General features: G+C 34.0%; 1 protein-coding gene across 1 annotated transcript in view; it reads left to right on the plus strand.

The window, feature by feature from the left end:
* Nucleotides 1-21,193, plus strand: part of UPF2 (UPF2 regulator of nonsense mediated mRNA decay) — a 113,898-nt gene that overhangs the window by 21,254 nt on the left and 71,451 nt on the right. Inside the window, exons 4-6 of the mRNA XM_078150030.1 lie at nt 768-928; nt 9,968-10,095; nt 14,898-15,045. Of these exons, the coding sequence (XP_078006156.1) occupies nt 768-928; nt 9,968-10,095; nt 14,898-15,045 (437 nt within the window). The remainder of the gene's footprint in view (nt 1-767; nt 929-9,967; nt 10,096-14,897; nt 15,046-21,193) is intronic.

Here is a 21,193-nt window from a genome sequence, read left to right on the forward strand (position 1 = left end):
GTGTTTTCCTGTGACTTGTTTATCGGAGTAGCACGTAGACTAAATAATCCTCTGTGGTTATTAAAATAGCTTACTTTGAGCAGAGCCAGGAGAACACTGTACACAGTAACAGCAACATAGTACGATGACCAACTTTGATAGACTTAGTTCTTCCTAGTAATACAGTGATCAAAGACAATTCCAAAAGACTCATGATGGAAAATGCTATCCACATCCAGAAAAAGAGCTATGGAGTCTGAATGCAGATTGAAGCATGCTATTTTCACTTTTTTTGTTGTTTTTCTTTCTCATTTTTTTCCCTTTTGTTCTGATTATTCTTTCACAACATGACTGATGTGAAATACATTTAACATGATTGTACATGTATAACTCATATCAGATTTCTTGCTGTCTTAAGGGTGAGGAAGGGGAGAGAGGGAGAAAAATTTGGAAATCAAAATCTTATAAAAATGAGTGTCAAAAACTATCTTTACATGTAACTGGAAAAAATGAAATAGCTATCAATTGGGAAAAAATAAGATTGCTTATTTCATTATTATTGTTTAAGGAAATCACATTTAAAGATAAAATGCTTTAGTTATATTTGAATATGAAGCTTAATTTTAGATTTAATCTTAAAATATTGTGACCAGTTTGTGATACCTTATTTTTATGCCTATATTTTAAATTGTCACAAAATTTATTTATGTGTAAATTTCAGTTTTATGTAAATTCTTGACCAAATATGTTCAGTAAGTTTATCAGAATATTTCATTCTTTATTTATAGACGCATTCTACATTCTAAAGGGGAGCTGAGTGAAGATCGACATAAGCAGTATGAAGAATTTGCTATGTCTTATCAGAAATTACTGGCAAATTCTCAGTCTTTAGCAGACCTTTTGGATGAGAATATGCCTGATCTTCCTCAGGACAAACCAACACCAGAGGGTAAGCTATTGTAATAGTCAAATTTTGACACTTAAAGCTATTTATTGCTAACCTTTCTTTAGGATTAATAGTTGTTTATTGGCTAAGTTTTTATCTACAAGTGAAAATTACTCCTAGTTTTCTCTTTTTCAGGGTTTTTTGTATAGTGAATAGTATTAAAACCTGATAACAGTTGAAAAATGAAAGTGTGGTATAGTGGGAAGTAAATTGGCCAGGGATTTAGGGATCTGGTTCTGGTTCTGTGTTTTGTAACCTTGAATAATCTCTTCAGGCCTCATCTTCCTTATCTGTAAAATAAAGGACTTGGACTGTTTCACTGATCAGAATCTTTCTGGCTTTGAAATCCTACAGTTATGAGTAAGAGTAAGTTAACTTTTTTCCATACAATTTCAGAAAGTTTAGAAATATAGACACATATGTACTCAGCACCATCAAAGGGCTATTTCATTCCCTAGATCCTTCAAATGTAGGATTTCTGGGATTCAGAAAGATTGTCTAATCTGTCATTTTACAGATAAGGAAATTAAGGCCTAGAGAGGCTAAATGATGCGTCCTTTTTATTTTTTTTCTTTTATTCACTGAGAAAAAGTGGTACTTTGAATTTACTGTTCTTTACTAGGGAGAAAATTTGTTTCTGGATCTATACCAAAAGATCCTCTCTGATAGTCTTCCTAATGATTTGAGAGAGTGTTGAAAAGTGACTTGTAGTTTTATTTTAAATTTATATATTACCCTTGTAACAGTGTTAAAGATGGATATTGATGGGTAAAATTAGATATAGATGCAGAGAATTTAAGACATTATTTGAAAAAATTGAGAAAAAAACAATAGAAGAAAAAGTTTTACATTTTTTTTCAGTTGTAGAATTAGACAAAAGTTAAGTAGTTTAGTATCAGACTGTTATTAAATAGCCTAATGGGGAGTCAAGAGATTTGAATTCTCTTTCCATTTGGAGGTATAGAATAATATACTTAAAGCTTTGATTGTTAGCTTCCCCAGACCAATTTCTGGCCTTTTTCCTGCTTTCTTTACTTGACTGTGTCCACAGTGCTTCATAAGGTTTAGTAGTGGTAAATGAAGAAAGCAGACTTTAAGAATGAGTGTGAAAGCTGGAAATTTTAAATGAAAAGGTTAGAGGAATGCATTTTTGTGACTATTTTTGAAGATAGTTGTGAAAAATGAATTCGGTCATTCCTTAGGTACTTAAGTATTCGTGGTAGTTTTCTTAATACGGTGTGTTTAGATTAATAGTAAAGTCCAAATTAATACCATGAGGCTGTCATTAAAATGTTTCTGTTCTACGATTAGGTTTAATATTTAATTTGGCATTATCAAAAATGTATTAGTATGCTTCTGGTCATTCTGTAGTTGTTGATTTCACTTGATATAAGAAACTTCACAAGTTTTTCATACTCAGCATTGTTCAAAACTGAAGTTAGGGCAACTGAGTTCTTTTTAAACTGGGTCCTATTTCAGACTTTACTACATTGTCAGTGGTACTCTAATTTATATTGTTTTTGATAATTTATGTGGTGCCAGTGGAGAAGGGTACAAATATGAGAAGTGTTATTGAGGTGGAGTTGACAAGAAGTGATAACTGATAGTATATGAAAATCAAATGAAGGAGAAATGTCAAAAATTACAGGTTTCAAATGTGAGAATTATAGTACTACTAACAGAATATCGGTCCTAAAATATACTATACTGATGGCCTTTTTTAATAATAAAATTTACTGAATTCATGCAAAAGACTTGGCTCGGGAAAATAGGTTGTAAATTCCAGTGGATATAATAACGTATTAAGAAGACTAAGTGAAAAGAAAGTAGAAAATGATTTCTAGCAGGGCGATTCAAAGTAAGAGATCACAAATTAAGACTTCGGAGAGTTTTAAAAATTATTTCTTTCACACCAAAATTTACATTTTCAGTTTCGTAAGTAGAACTGTTTTCCATTGTTTACATGTAAATTATTGATAAACCAGATCTATAGTTCACATAGTTGCCAAATGGCCTTGTTAATATAAATGCGTAATTTGCCATAAAGTTAATGTTATTAAATATACACAGTTATTATAAAAATTCATACTTTGTTATATGTACAGTTGGTCCTTTGAATGATAAAAAATTGTCATTGGTATTTTATCGCTCAGTATTTGTTCTGTATCAGATATTGTAGTAGCACTTTCTAGTTTTAGTTTTTGTAAAGAATGGCCCCAAACCAAGAAGTAGAGAACTTGAGTGCTGTCCATGGTGAAAAATCTAAATTATCCAAGATAAACGTGATTGGTTTACAGTACAGAAGAAGGAGCACATTTGTTATCAGTGACTGAAAGCTAAGCTGCACTAATGGCAGCATGGAGAAATTTGGGGAAAGGAAAGAAGAGATAAAAGGTAACAAGGAGGAAAAAGCATATGAAGAGAAGTAGCAAAAATGTTTTTGCAAAAGTGGCAAGAGAGGAGAATAGGGTGACAAGGAGAGCTTATGACTGGTGAGACGAGAAAAGAAAAGTGAGAAAAGAGAAAAGAAAAAATCGGAATAGTACAGCCATTTAGGTGCATTTAGTAGTATAGTAAGCTAAGTCCTTTATCACTTGATAGTCCCTGAGAACTTTCTGGCATCATGCTACTAACATACTTCCCTAGAGTAGCACTGTAGTCTGATGCTATTTGCTACTGGGTAAACAACTCTATATACTTTAGCCCTTCAAGAAGACATCCTTTTATGACAGTGAAGATTACTGAACAATGAATACTTATATTATGTGTAGTAAGTACAATAATTGAACTTGACTAAGAAAGGTTTAATGTATTTAATATTCTGTATTCTAAGTCAGGAAGGCAGATAGTATGTTTTAGAAAAACTACTGCCCCAACAAACCAGATAAAATTTTTAAAAGTTTGGTTTTTAACCATTAGGAAAATTACCCATCCGTAACAGCTCATTCTCTGATCATTTCAGATAAGTGGATGGTTGCTATATTAAATATATGACAGATATACTTTTACTATTTTTTGTTTTAGGATTTAAAAAACTTTGTTCTGAACTTGGCCAAAATATCAACAAATGTGGATATTTCTATTTACAAAAAACAGGAAGAGATACTGTTTATGAAATTGAATCTCATTGCACAGAGTTGGGTTTTTTTAAAAAGCATGTGCTAAATTTAGAACTGTAATTCCCTGAGCTGTACCACTTATTAATTATTTTTTTGCTTTTAATTTTTATTCATTTTAAACTTAAATACAAAGTGAGAAAAAAAGAACATTTCCAAGTGCACAGCAGAACATAAAGAGAAGATTCAATGTAAAACCATAAATTTCCATTTCAGACTACTTTTTTCTGAAAAATTATTTAATAAATACTACACATTTCCCCCCCAAAGCTATGCAGCTTTTTGTGCTTCCTTCTAAGTTTTCTTTTGTTCTCTGCTGTGCACTTTTTTTCTCCTTCACTCCCCACCGTGCCCTACTGAAGGCTACAATTGAACACAAAAATATATATTTTATTTATGTGTGCATATGCACACACCCCTATATAAATACACATATACATACATACATGTAAAACCATACTGTACATATTTGTAATTATTGGTTTTTTTCTTTAGATGGATAGCATCTTCCTTCATAGATCCAAGTTTTTCCATGTTTTTCTAAAATCAACCAGCTTATCATTTCTTATAACATAGTATTCCATCACTACAACTTGTTTAGCCATTCCCCAACTGAAAAGCATTTATCATTTTAACCAGTCTGTTAGGTGTAAGATACTATCTGAGTTGTTTTAATTTGCATTTCTCTCATCAGTAATGATTTCAAGCATTTTTTTATATGACTCTTTATCGTTTTGACTTCTTCATCAAAAAACTGCCTGTTCATATCCCTTGAGCATTTATCAATTGGGGAGTGACTCATTCTTACAAATTTGACGAAGTTCTTTATATATTTGAGAAATGAGACCTTTCTAAGAGACTGTCTATGAAAATTTTTTCCCAATATTTTGTTTTCCTTCTAATCTTGGCTACATTGGTTTTATTTGCACAAGAACTTTTCAGTTTCACATAATTGAAATTATCCATTTTATACCTTGCTATGCTCTCTCTATCCCTTTTTTATTCATAAATTGTTCACCTATCCATGCGTCTGATGGGTAATATGTTTCATGTTCTTCTGATTTTCTTGTGATATCTCCCTTTATATGTAGGTCATGCATGCATTTTGACCAAGTACATGGTTTAAGATATTGGTCTATGCCCAATTTCTGTCAAATTGTTTTCCAGCTTTCCCAACCAATTTTTGCTAAATAATGAATTCCTATTCCCAAAACTTAAATCTTTACATTTGTCAGACAATGCAGGGTATTATATGTCTGCTTTGTTCCACTTATTTATCCCTCTGTTTCTTAGTCAGTACTAGATAGTTTTGATATTTACTGCCTCATAAATACAGTTTGAGGTCCTTCCTTTACATTTTTTTATTAGTTTCTTTGAAATTGTTGACCCTTTGTTCTTCCAAATGACTCTTTTTACTATTATTATTTTTTCTCAGTAAAATTTTTTTTAGTAATTTAATTGAGATGGCATTAAATAAATAGGTAAAATTGTCATTTTTGTTATTGGCTTTGCCTAACCATAAACAAATAATATTTCTCCAGGTATTTAAATCTGACTTTATTATATAAAAAGTGTTTTATAATTATGTTCATATAGTTCTTTGGGTATATTTTGGCAGATGTACTTTCAGGTATTTTATTATGTCTACATTTATTTTAAATGGAGTGTCTTATTATATCTTCTTTTTGGTGATATGTAAAAATGCTAACAATTTATGTGGATTTATTTTACACCCTACACTTTGCTAAAATTATTAATTGTTTCAACTAATTTTTACTTGAATCTTTAGAATTTTCCAAGTATGTGATCATATCATCTACAAAAAAAAAGATCGTTTATTACCTCATTTCATATTCTGATTTCTTCAGTTTCTTTTTCATTTATTGCTGTTGCTAGCATTTCTAAAACAATATTGAATAATATTGGTGACACAGTGATTTCATTGTTTATCTCTTTTAATTAAATATATTTTAGCTTTAACTTTGTCTGAGATCCTCATTGCTATTTATTCCTGCTCTTTTTACATCAGCTGAGTGTAATAAGTTCTACTCCAGCCCTTTATTTTAACTCTGTGTGTAGCTCTCATTTTTAATTGTGTTTCTTGTAAATGATGTCTTATCAGATTCTGATTTTTAATCCATTTCCGTTTTATGAGTAAGTTCATCGCATTCACATTCAAAGTTATAATTATTAATTGTGTATTTCCCTCCATCCTATTTTTCCTCACTATTTATACTTCTTGTTCTGTTTACCTTATCCCTCCAAGTCTTATTTACTTTTAACCAGTACCTTGCCTTCCTGTTCCTTAGTCTACTCACCCCTATAAGAGTCCATCCATTATCCTTTCCTCCCAGCCCCCTAATTCTTAACCTACACACCTTTCTACAACTCCCTAACTTATCCTGTCCCCTTGCCTTCTTATTTCTATATAAATTCGGAAGACTTTTGTACCCTTCTAGATGTTTATGTTGTTCACCTCTTTTACCCAGTTCTGATGAGAGTAAGGTTCCAGCAGTACCAGCTCTCTTCTTCCACTTGCTTCATCTATATCAGTTCTTCCTTTCACACCTCATTTATATGAGATAATTTTTAATGAATTGTTTCCTTCTATTACATTTTGTACCTCCTTTTCCATTTGGCCCATTTTACTTTTTAAGGAGTTCTTCTCTTCAGTGAGTTTTTGTGCTTCCTTTTCCATTTAGCCAATTCTACTTTTTAAGGATTTGATTTCTTCAGTGTAATTTTTTTCCATTTGGCCAGTTGTATTTTTTTAAGGACTTGTTTTCTTCAGTGTACTTTTTTCCTATTTGGCCGATAGTATTTTTTAAGGACTTGTTTTCTGTAGTCAATTTTGTCCTTTTTCTAAGCTATTGACTCTCCCTTGCATACCACTCATTCATTTCCTTTCCCAATTTTTCTTCTATCTCTCTTATTTGACTTTTAAAATCCTTCTTGAGCTGTTCTCAGAAAGCTTTTTGGCCTTGAGACCAGTTCATATTTCCCTTTGAGGTTTCAGATGTGAGTGTATTGACAATATTATCCTGTTCTGAATTTGTGCCTTGATCTTGTCTGTTCCCATAATAACAGTCTGTGGTCATTGTCTGTTTCTGCTTATTTCCTGGCTTTTAAAGTTGAGCTCTCCTGCTGGAGTGCAGGGGGCACTGACCCAAGCTTCCTGTGCTGGGAGCCCAGGACCTTGTCACTGGCTTTGTGTGTTGGGGCCTCAGGTGCTTTCAGATGGAGGCTGTAAGTGTCTGGGAGCTTACCTGGTGTTGAGCTAGGGTCAGCAGCACTGGAGCTCTCAGGTGGAGGTGGGGAGTCTGGCCCCTGGGGGATTCCTGCTCACCTGGGCTTTTGTAAAGTACTCAAATGTTTGGCTGCTAGGGGATGTCAATGCCAATTCTTTGCCACCACAAGAGCTGCTATAAATATTTTTGTATGTGTTGGGTCCTTTACCCTTTTTCATGATCTCTTTGGGATACAGACCTAGAAGTGGTATTGCTGGATCAAAGGATATGTACAGTTTTACAGCCTTTTGGGCATAGTTCCAAATTGTTCTCCACAATGGTTCGATCCGTTCACAACTCCCTCAACAATTCACCAGTGTTCCAGTTTTCCCACATTTTCTCCAGAATTTTTCATTTTCCTCTTTTGTCATGTTAGCCAATCTGACAGGTAGGATGTGGTACCTCAGAGTTGTTTTAATTTGCATTTCTCTAGTCAGTAGTGATTTAGATTTTCATGTGACTATAGATAGCTTTAATTTCTTCAGCAGAAAACTGCCTGTTGATATCCTTTGACCATTTATCAGTTGGGTAGTCCAACAGTTCCTATGTTGTCTCTCCATGCTCTGTTGGCCAGATCAGTTGTTTTTCTAATAAGATATTTCACATTCTCTCTTTTTTTTATTCTTTTGTTTGTTTTTTGGCTAGGAAGTGGGGTTAAGTGACTTGCCCAGGGTCACACAGCTAGAAAATGTCAAGTGTCTGAGGTTGGATTTGAACTCAGGTCCTCCTCAATCCAGGGGTGGCTCTGTCCACTGTGCCACCTAGCTGCCTCTTATTTTTTTGTTCTTTAGATTTTGTTTTATTTATTTGTATTTTATAATGTCAGCTTCCACTTGCCCAATTCTAGTTTTCAAGGAGTTATTCTCTTAAATTTTTGCTTCTCTTTTTCTTCTTGATCGACTTCTCATAATTTTCTTGGTTCTCTTGGATTGCTCTTATTTTTTTTTTCCCTAAATTTTTCCTCAGTTTCTTTTGATTGACATTTCTTTGACTTAGGAGTGACTATTTTAACTTCACTAGAGTGGCTTTTTAAACTGTACTAATCACTTATCCAAGCTGTTTTCTCTTCCCTTTAGTGTTTTTTAGATTAAATTTTTATTGGTCTTATTTTTACATCATCAGAATTTTTCCCAGTAGCTTTCCTTCTTCCTCTCTCAGAGGGCCATTCCATAGAGGTGAAAAAGAAGATACTCAGCAATATGCTAGGATATTATCTTTCCTTGATCCTTCCAACATAGATTATTCCCATCTTTAGTCATTTTTAGAGAAAGAGAAAGAAATCTCTTAATAGTTTCATTGTCATTTTTATTTGGTTAATTGTTATGTTTATTTACCTTTCTTATATTTCTGATATCTAGGGTGTTTGAAAAGCAAAGAATTTGTTCCCATCTGGTTTTCTCTCTAGAAATGCTTCATATGCTTCTTTTATTGATTGTACAGCTTTTATTAATAGTTTGTCTTGGTATAACATCTTGAGTTGCATCTTGAGCGCCTTTGTTCTTTGGAATATATTATTCCATTTCTTTTTGAGGTTTCTGATGGGTGCAGAGCATTCTTAAGGCTTTCAGATTCCTTTCCTTTATATTTGAAGATCTTTCTGCTGATTGCCCTGCATGGAAGAAGCTGAGATGGCTTGGAGGTCTAGCCCCTAAGGAAACTACAATCAAAGGGCAAAATCAAGAAGTCAACAATAGGGAAGTACAAGGAAAAAGACTAAAATCACCAAAGATACTCAGGAGGAAGAAAACTCAGCTAAAGACTTCAAACGTAGTCTATGCAGCAAAGGGCTTTTTTTCCCCTCAGGCAATCTGTGGATTCTTTAAATTGGCCCTTTGTTTTGAGTGTTCAAAAGTCCTGAGCAGTTTTCTAGTATTATTTCCTGTTTAGGTTTTTCTACTTGTTATATTCTCATGGGAAAGCTTTAATTCTTAAGTTGTCTCTTCACATCCTGTCTTAGGGATGAATATGTTTTGCTTGCATAGAGATCATGTTTCTTTTAATCATTTTTTTTTGGGGGGGGCAAGGCAGTTGGAGTTAAGTGACTTGATCAGGGTCACATAGCTAATAAATGTCAAGTTTCAAGTGTAAGGCAGGATCTGAATTCAGGTCCTCCTGACTCCAGGGCTAGTGCTTTACCCACAGCATCACCGAGCTGCCCCCTTTTCTTTTTATTTAATGCTTTTTACTTTTCTTCTTTCAGGTTGTCCTTCACTTCTATACATTTGCATTGCTAGTCAGTTACTCTTTTGTTTCTTTTGTGAGATTAGCTACCATGGATTCAAGTTTTCTTATTCTGCCAATTAGTTTTGCTGTGCAGGCTATAAATTCTGTTTTCACAGTTCTTATTTTTCTTTTAAACCATTCATGGACTTCCTGCTGTGGTCTTGTGCTCTTTTGGGAATCCAAAGAGGGTCTTCTGCCTCATCAGGTGTTTATTTAGTTTCCTTTTGTTTTATAGTATTTATTCATAGCTGAGAATATGGGAAGCCATATTCCTTTCTCTTATTAATACCTGATTTATTTGCTTATGTTTGAAGTCTTTAGTTGAGTTTTCTTCCTCCTGAGTATCTTTGGTGATTTTAGTCTTTTTCCTTGTATTTCCCTATTGTTGACTTCTTGATTTTGCCCTTTGATTGTAGTTTCCTTAGGGTCTGGACCTCCAAGCCGTCTCAGCTTCTTCCATGCTGGGCAGTTTCTGTTTCATCGGCCTCAGTCTCTGCCCCAAGTGGCTTTTAGAGGGATGGAACTGGCCCTGTCTGGTTTTACAGTATTCTTTCCCCCATCCCTTGCCTCTGTTTTTCATTTCTCTTAGTGATCCTTGTATAGCTGAAAGCTCCTGTGTTGCTGTCCCAGCTAGAGCAAACCCTTTGGGTAGAATTGATTTCTCTTGCAACCCTGTCAGTTTGCTGAGTGAACATATTAAGAATTTAGGGTTTGGACTTCTCTTTTGTTTATTGCATTTTTACCTTGTTTGAGAAGGGCTAAGTCTGTCAAAGTTAGTTCTCCTAACTTCACTCAGCATCAGTCCATACAAGTCTTTCCATGTTTTTCTGAAGTCTGCTTGCTCATCATTTCTTATAGCACAATAGTATTCCATTACATTCATCTACTACAACTTGTTCAGCCATTTCCTAACTGATGGGCATCACCTTAATTTCCAATTCTTGGCCACCACAAAAAGAGCTGCTATAAATATTTTTGTACATGTGGGTCCTTTTCCTATTTTTATGATCTCTTTGGGATACAGCCCTAGACTCATTCCCTTTTTCAAGCATAAGTTTATATTATGCCTTGTCAAAGGCTTTTTCTGCATATCTTGAGAATCATGTAGTTTTGGATGATTTTATTTTTAATATGATTGTTTGAATGTTGAGCCATCATTTTCTCCCTAGTATGAATGCAGCTCGGTCATAATGAATAATTTTTTTTTTGGATAAATTGCTGTATTCTCTTCAACAGGATTTTATTTAAAATTTTTGAATAGATATTCATTAATTAAATTGACCTATAATTCTCCTGTTCTTCATCCTTTTAGGACTACATTTGTATCATAAAAAGGCTGTAGAGTCCTTTTTTTTCCAACTTGGGGGACTACTTTTTATAGTATTGGTATTATTCTTTAAAAGTTTAATGGAATTCTGTAAATCCATCAGGATGAAGAATTTTTTTCCTTTAGTAATTTTTTTTTAAGGCAGTTGGGGTTAAGTGACTTGCCCAGGGTCACACAGCTAGTAAGTGTCAAGTGTCTGGTCTGAGTTCGGATTTGAACTCAGGTCCTCCTGATTTCAAGGCTGGTGCTTTATCACACTGCGCCACCTAGCTGCCCCTTAGTAATTTCTTCCTAGCTATTTCTACTTCCTTTTCAGAGATTGGATTATTTATGATCTCTATTTAGTCAACTATTTAGCTTTGTTTAGCATATAATGCCAGGTTCTGATAATTCTTTTTTATTTCTTCTGATTTTATTGTGGTGTTGCCTTTTTCATTTGCTAGTTTGTTGGCTTTTCTTCCCCTTTTCTTTTTAATTAGATTGACTAAAGATTTATCAATGTTTTTAATCTTCCCAAAGTTTTCATTTGCTAGTTTGTTGGCTTTTCTTCCCCTTTTCTTTTTAATTAGATTGACTAAAGATTTATCAATGTTTTTAATCTTCCCAAAGGACCAGATTTTAGTAGGAGTTATTATTTCTACGGTCTTTTTGTTTCCAATTTATCTATTTCTCATCTAATGTTCAATATCTTTTCTGCTTATTTTGTGTTTAGTTTTTGGCTTTCCTGTGTAAAAGATAAAGATTCAATTCATCAATCCTTTCCTTTTCAATTTTTTAAAATGTATTTTTTTTAGGATGTAATTTTTCCCCAAGGACTGCTTCATCATTATAATTTTTTTTACATAATTATTACTTTTATGATTTTTTTTTTGGCCTACTCATTATTTAAGATTTCATTGTTAAATTCCCTTGACTCTGTGTCTTTTTGGATGTGGCTTTGAACAGATTACTGTTTTTATTGTGTCATGGTCTTTACAGGATGTGTTTATTATGCCTTCCTTTTTACATTTATTTAAAATATCTCTGTGCTCTAATAGATGGTCAGTTTTTTTTAAAGTTGTAAGTAGTGCTGAGAAATACATATTTTTAAAAAATTTTTTATTGATTTATTTTGATATATCAACAATCACTTCCATATGCTTTTGAGTTGAAAATTTTTCTCCCCCCTCCTCCCCCCCACCCTCCCCAAGATGGCACACACTCTAATACAGGCTTTACATTTACATACCCATTAAACATGTTTTCACATTAGTGAAGTTGTAATTAAAAATTAAAACCAATAGGAGGAACCATCAGAAAGATGAAACAAGACTCAACAGAAGTATAAAATAAGTGATGGCGATTCGACTTCATAGTTCTTTCTTTGGGTGTGGACAGCATTTTCCATCCCGGGGCCTCTGGAGATATCTTAGATCCTTGTAATGTTGAGAAGGGTTCAGTTTAACAATATTAGTTATTGCATAACGTGGCTGTTACTGTGTACAAAGTTCTCTTGGTTCTGCTCACTTCACTCAGCATCAGACCATATCAGTCTTTCCAGGTTTTTCTGAAGTCAGCCTGTTCATCATTTCTTATAGCACAATAGTATTCCATTACATTCATATACCACAACTTGCTCAGCATTCCCCAATTGATGGGCGTCCTCTCAGTTTCCAATTCTTTGCCACCACAAAAAGAGCTGCTATGAATATTTTTGTACATGTGGGTCCTTTTCCCATTTGTTTGATCTCTTTGGGATATAGCCCTAGAAGTGCTATTGCTGGATCAAAGGGTATGGACATTTTTATAGCCCTTTGGGCATAGTTCCAAATTGTTCTCCAAAATGGTTGGATCATTTCACAACTCCACCAACAATGTATTAGTGTTCCAGTTTTCCCACATCTTCTCCAACATTTATCATTTTCCTATTTTGTCGTGTTGGCCAATGTGATAGGTGTGATGTGGTACCTCAGAGTTGTTTTGAAAATACATATATTCTTTAAAAGTCTTGTTTAGAAGATGCTATAAGTTTTTAACTCTAGTTTCTCTAACAATTTATTCAGTTCTTTATATCAAACAGAAATAAGTAAAAAGGTAAAGTGTATGTAAAGAGAACAAAAAAAAATTCCAATTTAGGGGGAAAAAAACAGTGTTAGAGACAAATGGAAGAAAACTTAACTTTTATACCTTTAAATATAAATGGATTAAACAACCCAATAAAATGAAAGAATGTAAATTAGATAAGAAAACAGCATAATTTGTTGCTTATAAAACACATACCTAAAGAGCTATAGATATACATAGACCAAAAATGAGAAGCTTTAACAAAATTTATTCAATATCAGATGAATTAAAAAAGTAGGAGTTGTAATCATTCTTACTGGAAAAAGCAAAAATAAAAATTTGCAGCATAAAAAGAGATAAATGTGGAAACTATATTTGCTGAAAGGAATCATACAGGCAACAAATCAGTATCAATGTTAAACTCATATACTCCAAATGTCTTAGCAAAATAAATAAAGAAAAAATTAACTGAAGTCAGAAGACGTAGTAATACAATAATAGCCCGAGACTTCCCCCTCTTTCAGTTTTCAGTCTACAGAAAGAAAAACCAAATTGAAAATGTATAATTGAACAGATTTCTGCAGAAATTAGAGCTAAAAGACTTATAGTATCTTAATTTTAAACAGGGTTTGCTAAATTAGTACTACATCAAAGTTTTACAAAAACAGGTGATGAATTAGGGCATAGAGTTAACTACAAGTAAGTATAAAAAGGCAGAAATAGTAAACACATCCTTTATAGACTATAATGCAGTAAAGATAGCATTCTGTTCATGGAGTACAAATAAAAGGCACAGAACCAAATTGAGACTTAAAAATATGATCCTAAATAATGTGTGAGCCGAAGAAGACATCATATAGAAAATAATTATGTGAAAGAAAGTGATAGTGATAAAATGTCATTATTTCTAAGGTGTAGTTAAGAAGTCCTCAAAGTAAAAATAGTGTCCCTTAAGACACACATTTTCAAAATAGAAAAGGAGAGCATTAATGAACTGCTTATATCTTGGGTACTTAACTCTTTTCCAAGAAATTTGATATAAAGACTGCTTCCCATTTGACTGCTTCCTTTCTTAATCTAGATGCATTAATTTTATTTGTGCAGAAGCTCTTCAGTTGAATGTAGAGGTCTTTTTTTGTTACTGTTATAAATTACCTCTATCACTTGTTAGATTAAATATATATCTCCTACCTACAACTATGAAAGGCATATAAATTATTTCTAATTTTTTAATAGTATGATATTTAAGATTCAAGTCATGTATCCATTTTGTATTTATTGGGGATGTCATTGGTATTATCAGTATTGTCTTTGGAAATATAGTCTCCAACATTTAAAGAATGTATAATTTTATTGAGGTGATAATATGGTACATAGCTATGTGTTATGAAGGCTATTAACTATCGGATTAGTTCTATAGATATTAAATACTCTAGGAATATAGAAGAAAAGATAACCATTGCTTAAAATGTTAAAAGGTGCTTCCTAAAGGAGATGGAACTTGAAGCGGGCCTTTAAATGGCATGGAGATACTCTGTTAGTCATTTTAGCTTTATCATTTATACAGAGAGACTCAATATATCACATAACTACTCAATTTTTTCTAAGTTTAGAGCTCAGAGTAAATACTGGTAAAAATCTACTTGTGTCTCCTATTTCATTTTTACACCGTGTTTTTCTTTTCAGTGTTTTAAACAAGTTTTTGAACTTTTTAGAAGCTCAGATTTTGTGATTTAAGATTGAAGATGGTCTTATAAAAGTTTGGTTCTTTCTTTTTTTTTTTTACTTAAGTAACAGTAATTTGGATATTTCTTACTGTGTTTTGGGTATGATTTGTAACATGATAGGTTTAAAATAAAAATTCTTATTGAGTAGAACGTAAATTCTCATTTTTTGTTATGTTCAATATGTATATAGTGGTGCTAACTTGTGTTGCTTTTTTTAGAGCATGATTATCTTTACTGGTAAACCTGGAGATGTTAGAAGGTGGTATATGGGAGGATGAAGATGCTCGAAATTTTTATGAGAACCTTATTGATTTGAAGGCTTTTGTTCCAGCCATTTTATTTAAAGACAATGAAAGAACATATCAGAGCAAAGACTCTAATAAAGAAGATTCCAAAGGTAATATTACAAATCGATTTAAAATATACAGAAACTTGTTTCAAAAAGTATTTTGCCTGAAGTTATTATTTTAGTTAAAATTATGATCAGTTTGTTAGTTATAAAATTTTTGAGATGATAGTCTGAGATAAATTTTGCTAGGTAGATCGTTTAGTTGAAGTGATCATAATGTGCTATGATTTGTGCTGATAATGTACTGGTTTCAACGTCCTCAAATTGGTGATTGTATTTATTAACACTTAATGAATGTATATAAGATTCTGATAAGAAATATGTTTCTTCAAAATGTGACAGATGGTGTGTAAACTGATATTGTTATAATTAAAACTGATAGGTTCTCTTTAGTTTCATACTTCTGTATAGGGAGTCCTCAATTCTTTTTGTGAGGAACTACTTCTTGATTCCTCAAAGCTTATAAGGGTGATTATATACTTATACAATCCTTGATTTGTCTGGACATAGGCATTGCTGTTTCTGGGAGCTCAAGGAATCCTGTGATTCCCCTGGAACTTGTAGCAAATTGCAAAGTGATGGATGTACAATGTGGATATTTTTTTGTAAAAGCTGTGAGATCTGCCAGTAGATCATGATGTATTGTTTGAATTTCCTTTGTAGACCTTTCAGCAACATTTTAAAAATTGGTACTTTGTGATTCGTGAAGTGTGATGTTTGGGAGTTGTGTGCTTTGTGATTGTGCAGATATCTTTAAAATACTTAGTACTATAGTGTCAATATGTCATTGTTTACATTTCTTTCTATGAGGAATGTATGATAAAATGTTTTTTGTTTGCAGCATTTTATTAACAAACCTTAGAATTTTAGATTTTTTTAGTTTAGGTTTTTTTTTTATTGGAGAGAGTGGGAGGGGCGCTGCCTATCCTTGAGTTATATAGAAAACATTTCGTGTTGCCTCATTTGGTGGGATATGAGCTAATCAAAGGAATCATAGTGGATGAAAATTGCCACTGTACTTCTGTGAAGTTTTAAGCACAAAAATTAGATTATATTGAACTTTGAACTAATACCATCTTCGTGGTTGGTGTGTCATTATGAGACTGCTTTAAGTTGTCAGTTTTAAGATAGATATATACCATCATATACTAAATTTCATTGAAGAGTAGGATAGCAAAGTTAAATTTTTTTTCTGTTTCTGTTGTTTGTAATTCTAAAGTATTTTCCTTGCCTGAGAGTAATTTCTAAAATATTTGTTGACTAAACAGTTTTTCTGATTTTTAAGACCTTAAGAAAATTTTTTTGTGTTCTGGTTTGCCACAACTGTGCATATACTACTGTGCTATAATAGTAAAAATATGACTTTTATTTATTGAATTTTGTTTGTCTCTTTTTCCTGAGGCCAATGGGGTTGAAGAGATATGTGGCAATGAATTATGGCATATTGAAGAATACCTATTGTTAAAATGTTATGTAATTGAAAAGCTTCACTTTAGCTCTTTCGATCACTTTCATTTTAGTGATGTTGCATTCTTGATTTGAACTTAATAGATATATCTCCTTCTTGCCTTCTCTTATGGACACTACCCAAAGTGTGTCTTCAGTGATAGGCAAAAGCATCATTACTTGAATTGATGACGGGTAGAAGAGGGAAGATCAGAACTTACAGAAACCTATTAGTTACTCTTAAATGGTTGCTTTTTTCCCCATCTAAATTTTCTTGGTTTACAAAGTCATTCATAATCTGGTTCCAGCAACCTTTCTGTTCTTAGTCTCATTGCTGTCCAGTTTTTTTGAAGCAGAGAGGGTTCATAATGACCTCATCACTGACCTGATTGACAACTGACAAATTGAAATTCCTTAAGCAGTTGTTTGACCTTGTTACCTTTTCAAAATGATTTAGGGGCTCCCTGTTGTCTCCAGAATAAAATATAAAATACTCTGTTAAGCTTTTAAAGCCCTTTGCAATCTTGGCCCCAGCTTATTTCACATTATTATCCTTCATGCCTTCTATATTTTAGCCAAACTGGCCTCCTTGCTGTTTCCTGTACGTGATATTCCATCTCCTGTTTCCTTGCCTTTGGGCAGGCTGTGTGCCCCCTTACTTAGAATGTATTCTTTCTTTACCTCCATTTAGGTAATGCAAGTATCATTACCTTATAGTACTGAAGTGCCCTACCACTTGTGCTCCCTGTATCTTATACACTGTAACTTTTTTTTTTTTACTATATGCAACTCTTATGTAAGATTCTATCACAGTATTTTAAAAAGTAGATTTTTCTTGTTACATGAGCTTTATCTTTCCCTGTGTCCCTTTCTCTTCCAATATAACAAAAATTTCTTTTTACAAAAGAGCAAGAGAACAAAATTTGACGGAAGTGATCATTATATTGAAAAAAACCTGACACTATACATAGTATTCCATATCCGTGGGATTCTCCCACCCTCAAAGGAGTGGAGGGAGATGTCTTCTCATTGTCTCTTCTTTAGGGGCCAAGCATGTTCTTTATAGTTTCACAACATGAATTTTCAGTTATTTTTATATATTTATATATTTATATTGCTGTAGTATAACATTTATGAAAAAAGAGGGTAAAGGTCGCATTTAAATGGATCCATGTTTAATCAGTTTTATTTCTCCTTACTCCTCCAGTATATATGTATGTACACATGCATGCACACATATATGCACATTCTCACTCTTCTATCCTCAGTTCTAGTGATGTGTTTTTACTATTTCTCTTTTCATTCCACTACTTCTCAGGGAGTACTGTGTTACTGGATCTAGCCAGCTCACCTGTGGCCTCTTTATTTGCACTGTGACTTCTCAGGCAGTGCTTTATGACTGCTCGGCCTGCCAGGGCCTTTGTTTTTTTTTCCCCTGTGATTTTCCAGGGAATACTGCATCACCCCAAATCTACCTGTCCAGATGTCTTAGGGTCCCCTCCCTTCTGAGTCGTCCTGTCAAGGCATGCTTCGGCCCTGAGTCTAAACCCTGGCCTCTGTCTTGCCTCCAGGGCCTGCCTCAGTGCTCTGGAGGTAGTTTCCAGACCAGATTGACCTCATATTGCTAGCTTCTGCCTTCTGTCCAAACTCCCACAGGTTTTACTTTCTTCTGTGGGGAGTTCCTGCCCATTTGGGAGTCAGGGCTCCTGGGGCTGACAGGATTCAGTGTCACCTCCTGCCACAAGTTTGGCAGTCATTGATAATCCGCCTATATTCACTCCTCAATTAGAATATTTCCTCCCTGTCATGCTCTATTTCAGTGATTTCTTAACACCTGGCTGTTACTGTAGAAATTCCTTTCCACTGTGTTCTTTGCTTTGCCTGTTCCATAGTTAACAAATTTGCTTTCATTTTTCTTTCTCACTTCTGGCAGTCACTGAAACTTAGCTTGCTCTTGTTGATGGGGGATCCCTACTTAATCCTTGATGATGGGGGTTCCTACTTGCACTCTCTAATGTGGAGTACACTTTAACTCATAGCTCCAAATTGATGAAGGAGCTGGAACACTTCTTGCTTTCTATTGTCTATTCAGTATGTTTTCTTTACCAGCACCAAGTAACGTTCTTCCTGTAAGGTTCTCTCAGTTCATATTTATCACCCCAACAAGATTCTGGTACTTGTTACATTCTGACCTCCTACACTCTCCTCCTTTACTCTATGAGTTTGGCACCTGCCTCAAGATCTTTTCCTTCCTAACTCTTGCCCACATATCCTTCAATACACATATTAATTGTACCTCAATAACCCTGACTTCCCAGTTTCTTGATTTACTCATTTCCCATGCCCTACTCCCCAATTCCACTTTAGCCTGCACACTGATGTGCTTGGTCTTATTAGCACCCACAAGTGTTCATGAACTCTGATTTTCCTTTATTGGATTATAATCTTTTATTGATCTATGTTTCCCTCTATCTTGTTAACTGTTGCCGTGTTCTTCTTTCTCACTGTGACCTCCATTCCTTCCACTCTCAGTTCCCTCCTGGCCGTTATCCCTACACTGTGTATATTCTCCTCCCTTCCTTATCTTGACCCCTTGGTAAGCCACTTCAGTTGTACACAATCTTGTTGTATTAAATGCCTTGCCCCCTTATCCTATCAGCAGTGCCTTTGTGGAAACCCCAACTTTGGATTATTTCCTCCATCTGCTGTCTTTGTTGATATTCACATGTTCGAATCTGGAGAAAATTATAAAACTGTGGTGACTGGGTCCACGACAGATTTCTGTTATGTAACCTTAAGTGGGCCCTCATTACATCAAGGCAGTCTTTTTTTATACTTTACTAATTGGTTCTCTATCCCACTTGCTGCAGTGGCTTTTCCAAACTTTTTCATCTCCTCTCAGACTTCTCAAGAATCCCCCTCCCTTCACCCTCTCAATGAGAACTTTACTTCATACTCAACAAAAAAATTGAGGCCATTCACTGAGACCTTCCTGTTTTCTCCTCCTCTTCTTCATCTCATAACAACACTAAGATGTCCTTCACTGTTATTTCTTCCTTCATCCCTGCCTCAGATCAAGAAATGGTACTTGGAAAAGGAAATGCCTTTGCATACATCTTTGTTCCAATTCCATCTCATCTTCAGCACATTGCCCCCTTTGTCATCCATACTTTTACCAATAGTCTTCAGTCTCTTCCTTTCTACTGGCAGCTTCTGTGTTGCCTATAAACACAATCATGTCTCCTCCATCCATTAGAAACAACAACAGCAACAACCTTTTGACAAAGAATTGGTAATTGAGGGGATGCCCATCAGTTGGGGAATGGCTGACTGAACAAGTTGTAGTATATGAATGTAATGAAATATTATTGTGCTATAAGAGATGTTGAGCAAGTGGATTTCAGAAAAGCCTGGAAAGACTTACATGAACTGATACATAGTGAAGTGAGCAGAACCAGAAGACCATTGTACACAGTAACAGGTACATTTTGTGATGATCAGCTATGATTGACTTGTGATGGAAAATGCTGTTGACATGCAGAGAAAGAACTGATGGTGTCTGAATGCAGATTGAAGCATACTATTTTTGCTTTAAATTTTTTTTGTTTTTTTTTCCCTTTTCTGTTTTTTCTTTCACAATCTGACTAATATAGAACTATGTTTTACATGATTGCACATATGTAACCTATGTCAAATTGCTTGCCATCTTAGGAAGGAGGGAGGGAGGGAGAAAATTTGGAACTCAGTTTTATTTAAAAGAGATTTTAGAATTGTCTTTACATGTAATTAGAAAAAAAATAAAATACTATTTAAAACAAATACCAAAAAACCCTCTCTTTTTCTGTCCATTTCCACCAGCTTAGTCTTCTATTTCTCCTCCGTTTTGTGGCTAAATTTGAGAAAGTCATTTATACTAGGTGCCTTTACTTCCTTTCCTCTCTCTTTTTTTTTAATTAAAAATTAAATTTTTATTATTTTTTTTACAGTTCCAGAATTTCTCATGGTATCCCTGTCTTTTTCCTCCCCAGAAAGCCATCCTGTATTTTACAAAACATGTTTCTTAAAGAAAGAGGAAAGAGAAGGGAGGAAATATTGGCAAAACCAATCAATAATATGTCCAAAAAAAGGTCTGAAAATATCTGTGGTCTTCTACCTCTGTGGACCTCTCACTTCTACTAAAGGGTAGGGTGGGAGTGTCTTCTCAGAGCTCTCTTCTTTGGGACCATGCTTGTTCTTTTGTAATTTGTAGCATTCACTTTTGTCTTTGTGTGGTTGTTCTTTCCATACCATTCCATTGTGGCAGTTACTGTGTATATTATTTTTTTGGCTCTACTTCACTCTTCATCTGATCAAGCAAATCTGTCTGTGCATCTGTAAATTCATATTTGTCATTTTTTGCAGCATAGTAACATTGCATTCCATTTATGTACCACAGCTTATTTAGTCACTCTCCAGTTGATGGGTATTTACTTTTTTCCATTTCTTACTACCACAAGAAGTGCTACAAATAAATATAAATATCTACTATAACTATTTTGGTATATATAGTAATATTTTTAAAAAACTAATTAATTAGATTTTCTTTTCAAATGGAGAGCCACCTCTCTACTTCCTCCCAGTCAATTCCCCACTTTCCCTGCCATGAGAAAGCAAGAAAAACAAAACCTCCGTTACAAACAAGTATAGTCAAAGTAAATTTTCAAATTGGCTGTGTCTAAAAAAAAATCTCTCACAATACACTCTGAGTTAC

Source organism: Phascolarctos cinereus, unplaced genomic scaffold (assembly GCF_003287225.1).
Source record: "Phascolarctos cinereus isolate Bilbo 61053 unplaced genomic scaffold, phaCin_HiC Scaffold_1;HRSCAF=81, whole genome shotgun sequence".
In the NCBI taxonomy this organism is placed as follows: Eukaryota; Metazoa; Chordata; class Mammalia; order Diprotodontia; family Phascolarctidae; genus Phascolarctos; species Phascolarctos cinereus.